Source organism: Bufo bufo, chromosome 6, assembly GCF_905171765.1.
Source record: "Bufo bufo chromosome 6, aBufBuf1.1, whole genome shotgun sequence".
In the NCBI taxonomy this organism is placed as follows: domain Eukaryota; kingdom Metazoa; phylum Chordata; class Amphibia; order Anura; family Bufonidae; genus Bufo; species Bufo bufo.
In genome coordinates this window covers 287886282-287896595 of record NC_053394.1, presented here as the reverse complement: position 1 = coordinate 287896595, position 10314 = coordinate 287886282, and the positions used below count along the sequence as shown (strand labels likewise).

Below are 10314 nucleotides of genomic sequence, written 5' to 3'. Positions count from 1 at the left end.
GCTCCGGCATGACCTTGGACATAAAAGGAGTCCCCTGGTCAGTAAGAACCTCTTTTGCTATGAGTTTGGCCGCTGTATGTTGCAGTGGCACCCCTTCCAGGTACCGAGTGGCGTAGTCTAGGATGACCAAGATGTGTTGGTGCCCCCTAGCGCACTTTGGTACTGGGCCTACGAGATCCATAGCGATTCTCTCAAATGGTACCTTGATAATCGGGAGGGGCACTAAGGGACTGCGGAACAGGTGATGGGAGCTAATGGTTTGGCAGGTCGGGCAAGACTTACAAAAGTCATCCACCTCTCTAAAGACACTGGGCCAGTTAAACCGTTGTAGTATCTGGTCCTGTGTCTTCTGCAGTCACAGATGACCACTGAGAACATGTTGGTGGGTTGGATCCGCAATACACCCGGCTGGCACACCAATAGAAATGCATATTCTTCCCTGCTCGTGTTTGCTAGACCACGTGTCTGTGGTCAGATGTATCTTGACACCAACACAGTGTGTCAGTGATACATTCACTTACCGCTGAACGTGGCCATATAGCTCTGGGATGCCCTTCTGGGAGAAATATTTCCTTCCGGGGACCTTCCATTGCGGTGTTCCTATGGCCACAAATTTTCTAAAGGCCTCCGAGTCCACCAGTTTATATGACAGTAGTTGGCGGGCTAGCAGTTCTGACAAGCCAGCAGTCAGCCGTTGGGCAAGAGGGTTATCCGGCGTCATCATCTTTTTTCGCTTTAACATTTGGGGCAAGGAGGCCTGCCTTTTGCCACATGAACGTGACGACGGCATGGTGGAAGGTGGAGGACAACTGGGTAGAGAGAGGAGAAGGAGAAGAGACAGGACTGTGAGCGCCGGGAGTGTGGCATTGTGGGTTCTGATGGTGTTGCTCCCACTGGGCTCAGTGATGGAAGGACACGTGCCTTCTTAACCCGGTCATCCCTAGGTGAGTGTTGGGCTTACCGCGACTTATGCGTTGACAGCACAGGCTGCAGATGGCAACACTATTGTCAGCTTAAAAAAAGCCCACACTGCGGAGCCATGTGCCGGCGTCCTTGCAACGCCAGATGTGACCGTGCATTGTGGATGGCTCGTTCCAGATACATTAGCAGTCTGCTTTTTGCCTCCTGTGCACTGTAAGTTCTGCCTGCTTCTCCTTCCTATCTGCTGCTCTGTCTCTCCCTCTGAACTCCTCTTCCTCTCTTGTGGGCACCCATGTGACGTCAATCAACACATCATCATTGGATTCGTCACCTTCACCACCACTGACATTATAGATCTCGGAGTAGGCAGCAACAGCGGGGACCAGCCTCCTTGGGCTGATCTGGGTACTGTCGTCAGACTGCTGGGTGGCGACCATTGATGCCTCCTCTTCCTGATCCGATGCCAACAATGGCTGCGCATCGGTAAGGTCTTGTAATGGATGGGAAAATAATTCCTCTGACTCGAGCGAAGTCGACATGGTGGTGGTGGTGGTCTCTTTGAGGGTGCACACAGAAGAGAACGAAGAGGGTGCATATAGAGAGGATGAGGAAGGTGCAGAAGCGGAAGGCTAAGTGAGCCCCTCAACCAAGTCTGGTGCATCCTTTGACGTAATCGCACGCACCTTCTGCAACTTCCCAGTTAGGTTGCGGCCTGGTGCACCTGCCCGACCCCTACCACCCCTGCGGAATGGCCTGCCTCTTCCTCTGCCTGTCATTTTCAAAATGACCTGTGACAAAAGTCCCTATGGAAGAGCAGTATTTGTGGAAGAAGGTATATCACACCCCTGCCTCAATCAGTTTTTTGGGGGGGCAACTGGTTAATCACACCAGTAGAAATTATTTCTTCAAATAGTGTTTTTAACTCTGTCTAGATGTGGTAACGCAGCAAAACCGCAGACAAATGCTGCACTACCTAAATGCACTATATAGAGAGTATATTATTGGTATATAGCACCCCTGCTTCAATCTTTTTTTTTGGGGGGGCAACTGGTTAATCACACCATTAGAAATTATTTCTTCAAATAGCGTTTGCCACTCTGTGTAAATGCGGTAACACAGCAAAACCGCAGACAAATGCTGCACTACCTAAATGCACTATATAGAAAGTATATTATTGGTATAAAACACCCCTGCTTCAATCAGTTTTTTTGGGGGGGAAACTGGTATATCACACCAGTCGAAATTATTTGTTCCAATAGCGTTTGGCACTCTGTGTGGCTGCAGTATAGCAGCAGAACCGCACAAAACTGCTGCACAATACAATTGCACTATAATGTACTTTCTATGTTAGAATGTATATTATAAGTATATCACACCACTCAGTATGTCACACCTATCGATAGCACACCTATACCAGTCCTTAAATGGACTTTTGTGGCCCTGTTAGCTAGCGATTTGTGTCCCTAACAGCCTGTCCCTGCTCCACACAGCAACCTCTCCCTACACTGGCAAAAGACTGAATGTAAAATGGAGGCCAGATCGGGTTTATTTATAAGGTAGAGGGTATGTCCATGTGCTGAAACGTTTCAATTGGCTGTCCTGTACCACCTGACGGATGTGTCATGGGTCAAAGTTCTTCACAAGGTAAAAGAATATGGAGGGCGCGAATATCGCCATATGTTCGCCCATTCGGCAAACAGCGAACGAGCAAAGTTCGCCACGAAACGACTGCCGGGCGAACCGCAAGGCCATCTCTAATGGCAGGGTCCTGAAGGGGTTAAGGATGGGGGGTTATAGTCACATTTAATATGAACACTGACCAGGGACTGTATCATTATTGGCCTAAGTGTTTACATTAAATGTGGCTATAACCCCCCTCATCCAGAGGAATGCAACCATGTACTGCATGGCCTGGATGCCATCTTAAGGATGAGCGGAGTTATAGTCACATAACATAACATCCACAGATCCCCCATAACAGTGCATTATCTGCAGATCCCCCCATAAGTGTGTCATCCGTAGATCCCACCATAACCGTGTGTCAGCAGCAGATCAAACATAACAGTGTGAAATATTATTTTATTTTATTAAATATTTTAGCACACTTTTTGGTTTAAAATATTTTTTCCTTATTTTCCTCCTCTAAAACCTAGATGCGTCTTATCATCAGGTGCGTCTTATAAAGCGAAAAATACGGTAAATCAACCAAGACAAATCCTCCTCACTCTTAAATAGTGCCATATCTAGGCAGAATTGCCTTCCAGGGTCTTGGGAAGGGTTACTTGCACATTGTAAGGGTAACATTATCTAGACAGTGTGAACAGATCCACAAGACTTCCAACCTTCCCATATTGCTGCATGTCAAATATACCTAGATAGACAGTGAAAAATCCTTCCTGCTTATATAGGCAAACTTGACATTCAGGTACCTGGGAAAGCTGGGTAGCACTGTCTATAGTGGCAGTGCACTGTACTGTCTAGTAGTGTTGAGCGGATTGAAGTATCCGAAGTTGACTTCGATTCCAATTTCAGGGAAAATTCAACTAGCCGCAAAGCCGAATTTCCTCATGCTTCGTGGTAACAACATAAATTTTCCCTGAAATGGCGGTAAAAAAAATAAAAATCATACTTGCCTCAGCTATTTGAGCGTGAAGAGGCCATGACAGCCATCTTGCTTGAAGACGCACTGTGTGAGATTTCGCGCTGGATCCTCAAGCAAGATGGCTGCAGCGGCCTCTTCGCGCTGAAATGGATAAGGTAAATACTTTTTTTTTTAACTGATCAACCCTTAAAGGCCTAATATTTATCTCAGATGCCGTGGTCAGCGATGGATGCGGCATCTGAAGTATTTTGTCACCAAGCGAATTTTTTTATAAAAATCGGCGAAGCAGTTGACTTGAAATTTTAAGAACTTTGCTCATCTCTATTGTCTAGTATTTCTGCACACACACACAGGAGGATGTTTTGTAAGAAGCTGCTATGTTTTACCATTTTCATTTCATAGTGTTGTGACTCTTATTGGAATTAAGCCCTCGGACCCTTTCCTGAACTTCCTGTGTGACTGTAAGGTCACGAAGAGGGCATGTAAACTGATAACAGCCTCCATCCAGCCAAAGACAGAGGGGCAAGGAGAGATAAGGGATTTGTCTGACTGCAGGAAATCTCCTAAAACTGCTTTCTGTAGCAGTTTGAAGTTGTCCAAGCAGAAAGAGATAAAGATAAACTTTCCTTAGCAGTTTATGTTTTTTACTTGTTTTTCAATGTATAATGGTCCTTTAAAATAGCCAACCTGAATATAACAATATTAAAGAGGTTGTCTCATCACAGACAATGGGGCATATTTGCGGAGCCCTGCAAAGTGGTGGCTGGAGGACTCCAGTCCAGCCATCACCAAGTGCACGCTCCATAGATGTGAATGGGAGATGACTGGCCACTGCTCCCATTCAATTCTATGGGCTCGACGGAAATAGCCGAGCCGGTGCTCGGGTATTTTCGGCGGCCCCATAGAAAATGAATAAAAGGCTGCTGCGCTTGTGCAGTGCGCCCTCCACCACTTTCGGGGCTACGTTCTTGATATAGGTGCAAGTCCCACTGCAGCAATATCCGAGCGATATGCCCCCATTGTCTGTGATGAGACAACCCCTTTAACCCTTTAACAGTGACGGGTGCAAAGCTCAAATGGGGCATAGTGGGGCGATGGTGCGGAGCTTAGCAAATGCTTAGGAGCAGAGCTTAGTGGGTTCTATCTACTGATCTCCAATTATCTTTGTAGACCCAACCCACCAAGAACAGGTAGGACATGCAAACTCCAAACAGTAGCTGTCCTCATAAGATTTAAACTCAGGTTCTTACCGCCATGCTGCCATTTACTTTTTCTCGTCCAAACAGGCACACACCATTCACGCATAATAATTTCTTTGGGAAAAAATAAACACAAAAGGTATTCTGTAATAGTTGTAATGTCGGTTTTGTAATTGTCAGTCAAATTATTTTACATGGGGCTGGCTGAGGCAGGGAGAGGAAGGGAAGGGATCTAGGCTTATTACAGAATAAAACATCAATATTTACAATTTTAACAAAATCAACGCAGAAAAAAAACAGCCGAACAATAACAAACAATATTAACAGACCAAAAAAAATCCAACAAGTTTAGATATTTATATAAAAAGTGCTCTAAAAAATTATTTTTTTTAAAATAGCAGAAATGCTGCAATTAGAATTTGTTACAGAAAGACAACATATATAGTAAAATAAAGGCACATTATTTGTTGTATTTCATGGTAAATAATGGTAACTAGGCCCGAAACATGACCTCTGACCTCACAGGTTGAATTGGAAAGGTTATGACCTCTGCTTAAGTGCTTTAGCTGATACTGCTGATACAGCTGAATGACAACTGATCTATTTAAATTCTTCATTGCTTCTTTTAACAATCTATAAGCGTTACTCCAGGAGCCTAGGATATTTGAGAATCCTTTTCCAAGCCTGGGCCAAGTGACTTTGGCTTAAGTGATCTTGTAACCTAACTCCGCTGATGCCTAATTATCAATTGCAACTTATGCAAAAAGCCAAAGGAGCAGACACTTGGCAAAGTATTCCAACTGCAGCTCTGAAAAATTGGCCTCACAGTGCAAATCATGACCTCTAGTCATACTGTATCTGTCAAAGGGATGTAAAGAATTAGAAAAACATGGCTGTCTTCTTTCAAAAGCAGCTCCATACCTAACCACAGATTGTGTGTGGCATTGCAACTCAGCCCCTTTCACGTCACTGGATTTAAGCTGTTATACTAGACACAACTCATTGACAGTTATGGTACTATTTTTAAGCAAGCAGTCATGTTTTTCTAATTAATCTGCATTGTTGCAATCACAAGAGGCTGTTTGCCAGGAAATATAAGATAACATAGGAAAGAGCCAGAAGTGAAGGATTATACAAAGCTATATGGCTTATGGTCAACATTGTCTACTTTCATTTTCATAGACCTGTTTGCAATTAGATTTCTCAAATTACTTTTAATATTCTCATCCACAGTGTTGTAGGTGTCTATTGCCTAAAACCTACTCTAGTGTACATAGGCATACACAATAGAAAATATAGAAAAGGACAGTAAGAGGAGAGTGGAGAACATGTCCAGATCATAATAGGAAGTTTTGTGGCACTTGAGTATGGGGGCATTATGTGTTGTACCCTGTTCCCAACATTTCTTATTAGACACTTTTCATAACATTTTACAGCATTTTTCACGGGACCATTCCAATTCTAGACTACTCACTAACCATCAGTGAAGTGTGAAGCACATACTATAGGTAACAGCATTAGTGCTATGGCCCATGAGGTCCTGGTGAAAGTGTCCATCTTATACTTCATACCTCCACATCTCCTCTATACTTAGCTGCAATCATTTATGAACATGAAATCTTATACCTGTCAGCTGAATACATGGAAGACAAAGAGTGAGAGCACCATGGCAATGTCTTCTCAAAAATAACATTTTGTTTTTGGGTTTTATAGTATCTGGAACATCAACACCTAGTGCATTTTTGGCATGGTTTGATTGGAATTTAGGTCAACACTAATAGTAAAAATCTACTACAAGTAGTAACCACCTAGTCTTGATCAGATCTTGCATTTTTGGTGGCCACTAAATGGTCAGGGTTTCTAATGAGAACTTAACTGTTACCCTTAAAGAACTGGCTACTGAATTCATTAAGGTGGTCAATTCGGAGACAGATGAATCTTACCATACGTTGGAGAAAGAATCCGTAGCTGACATACTGCTAGAGTTCTGAGGATTTAAGGGTCCTATGGTCAATACAGGATGGGTTATATAAAGACTGGTGGTCTATAGGTCATTTTGACTTCATGGATTCAAGCAGAAAGGTCAAACTATATGTTTGTAATATGAGACACCAGATAAATCTTCATGTGTAGAGACACATAGAGAATTGATGCATAAGAAAAGGTGATTTCCAATATCCAACCACATTCTAGCCAACAGTGGTTTGAAGGCCTTTTAAAGATTTAAAAGAGTTGTCCAGGATTAGGAAAAAATTGCTGCTTTCTTCCAGAAGCATTATCACACCTGTCCATGGACTGCATCTGGTTTTAATAGATCAGCTTCATTGAAGACAGGTGTGGTTCTGTTCTTGGAAGAAAGTAGTCATGTTTTTCTAATCCTAAACTGCTCATTTATGTCAACAAATGATTAGAATGGGTAACAAAAACTTTATCCTGGACACCTGAATGTATTAAATGTACATAATGTTGGCTACTGTTTACATAATGGTGTGGATCTAGCAATAGAATGGATAACCTGATTGTTCTCACTAGTGTCTGGTCTGTTCTGTGTTTGGATAATGTTATATGTGTCCATTTTATCCCTGAGTGTGTCACAGGCTGGAGGTATTTCATATGGTTGTCCATAGGATTGCTATCACAAGGCTGTACTTGGCAGCTTTATTTGGATCATCATGTGACAGCTAATGGATCTTAGTAATGTATGTGACCAAATAAAGCAACACGGTGTCATATTAGCTTCTGTTTAGTGGTTCCAAAGCATATTTCAAAGAGGCTGCCATGATTGTGTGTTAAACAAATGTTCATGAATCTGCAACCTATTAATTCATCAGGTACTCTGTTTTGGAGGCACATATAATTGGACTGAATATTTTTGGATGTGGATATGTGGTTATTATTGGGAACTTAGACACAGGCTAAAAAAACTGATACTTTTTATAATATTTGCATTCAGAATGTGCTAATATTGCTTATACTATATGGGATAAGTTGTATGTCATTGGTACCACCATGAATGATTGTCTCAGAGCCTGAAATAGTAATTCATTGTATTCGGCTACATGCTTGGCAGTAATACTAGCTCTGCTGGCTGTACTCATTGATGATCTAAATGTTTGCAACTCTAAATCCTTATGGGTTAATAAGTATACATGCTTGATCCCTAGATCATTGGTCCAAGTTATGGAATACTGGTGGTCCAATACACACTCCTATATTCAGGTAAAACTTTGGTATTTTCCTGTTTTTCCACAACTATGGTTGATTCATCTAATGGTAGCACATTGGATATCCAATGGGTTATTTTTATGGATATCTGACGTCTTGATGTATCTATATAAAATGTTTACAGCAGATCCATCCCCTTCCAATAGTGGAGACTAGTGGAAGGAGCTGATGACATCACTAAGGCTTGACATACAATGCGCTAAACATCTCATTTGACCTAGAAACTTTAAGGGCTTAATGTTGACTTACATAAAATGTCTGTCTCTATACTGATCAAGGTGGAAGTGTGTTTCTGGAAGTGGGTTTTTTAAATATTTAGTCTTGATCTTTGGGTTAAATATGGTCCATCTGAGTGAGATACAACTTCATCAGGTTTTTGTGTCTCAGTACCATGACAGCATGAAGTGAACAATCTCTTTATAGGTTAGCAGCCATTTGGGTAAGGGGGGTCACCCTTCGAGGCGTATAAAACAATATAATGTCTAGATAAAAAAAAAAAATTAAATCTAGATTAAAAAAAAGACTGACTATACAAGAAGGTGGGTGCACCTTTGAATTCTCAAAACAATGTCTTAAGATTCATAGTTCCCGTTTCCTTATCATCTCAAAGTCTTATAGTCCATCACAGTGAGAAACCTGGAGATACAGGACATGAAAGGTCCATGGAGAAGATTACACACCACAATACTGAAAATAATGCTTCAGTGCAGACGGATTCTCCGTTAATACTGGGTGAAAAGGGTAGCTGAAGGGTTTCAGGGTTGAGGGGCAAACTTTCCTTCACATCTCGTGCGGAATGTTCCACTGAAATATTTCAACATGGAACATCTTCCTTCTGTCCCATTACGTCTTGATTACACTGGTGAGGTAGCAGTAGATTCGCTATGCAAGCTCTGGGCGATGTCCTCCCTTTGAATTTTGCGTAGAGCTGTATATAGAGCGTCAGTGGTAGCACAGTCCTTGTTGGACCAATCAGAAAGCAGAGCTCGTACTGGAAACTCTTCTCTTGTAAAAGTGTCTATAATCTCATCTTGGTAGCCAAGTTCTCCAGCCAGACTTTTCCAAGTTTGATCCAATGACCCAGTCAGAAGCTTCTCCACTTCTTCTTGCTTATGTGGTGATAGGTTATTGTATAGGCGAAGATCATTCTTACCTGGAGAAAGGAACAGACACATTGTATTACTGATAAAGCTACAGGCTACAAAAAAATAGTACTGATAAAGCTACAGAGTACAAATAAACCATAAGGGGGAAATTTATTAACCCCCTGTGCCAATTTTGTGGCATAAAAAAGTTGCAAACACCAGTGATTAGCTCTAAACTGTGAGGGCACCCAGTAACAAGCGTTGAATTCCTTTGCATTGCCACCACAAGGGAAATTAGGTATTACAGTTTTTTTTATTGATATCAGTCGGCTGTCTATGTACTGCATGGACTCACCTGGGTCCTCCAAAGAGAACAACACTTTTTGTAGCTTTGTAGATCCTGAATGAGAGTCTTATCAACTACTACTTATTTTTCAGGTTACACACCCTCACAAGGAAACAGGCGGCATTATATAGGCATCATGTACATACATTTATACATCGATGTGGCATACTTTCATAGCTGATCTATGACGTGGACCAAGGTTGCCAAACAGAATTTTTCTTTTTTCTGGACAACTTTTCCAGAAATTACGGACAGCTAACATTATTTGTGGGCATTATGGAAAAACATATGGAAAGATAAAGATTATAAGTAATACATATCTATGGGCTGTATTACATTTAACGATGCGGCTGATGATTTTTAAGCATGCTTAAAAATCTGGATTGCCTGATGAGCGAGCGTTTACTCATTCATCAGGTAATCGGCGGCAGTATTACACTTCGAGATCATCGCCAATGAGCATTACTACTAATGGCCGCTATCGATGATCTGGCAGATTATCTGCCAGTGTAATACAACCTTATAGCTCAATATACTGCTAAGTACTCATTACAGCATTTACTGTAAACTGTTAACTGATGATAATTACCACTAAAATTATCTAGCCAAGTACCACCACCCTTATAAATATCACAGACACTTTTTTTAAACTTTTTTTTTATGGACACAGGAATAAAGTTGCCTATTTTAAAGGACTATCCAGAAATTTCTAGCCAGTTAGCAACCCTGACGTGGAACTATATTGTCATGTTCTAGTGGGTCTTGAGAACCCCAGAACATACCATGATCATACAGAAAACAGACAAACCAACCAGAGAGCTAAACCAAATACTTTATTAACTAATGACCAACACAACTGGCATAATCCTGGACAAACAGGTAGGGAACAGTGGCAGATGAAGCACCACTGGGCCAAGTGACCGGTTTGACTTACAC

At 41.8% G+C, this 10314-nt stretch overlaps 1 protein-coding gene across 1 annotated transcript in view; it reads right to left on the bottom strand.

Moving 5' to 3' along the window:
- Positions 1–6566: 6566 nt before the first annotated feature.
- Positions 6567–10314, bottom strand: part of NGFR (nerve growth factor receptor) — an 86738-nt gene continuing 82990 nt past the window's right edge. Inside the window, exon 6 of the mRNA XM_040435050.1 lies at positions 6567–9100. Coding sequence (XP_040290984.1) covers positions 8802–9100 — 299 coding nt within the window. The 3' untranslated portion in view covers positions 6567–8801. The remainder of the gene's footprint in view (positions 9101–10314) is intronic.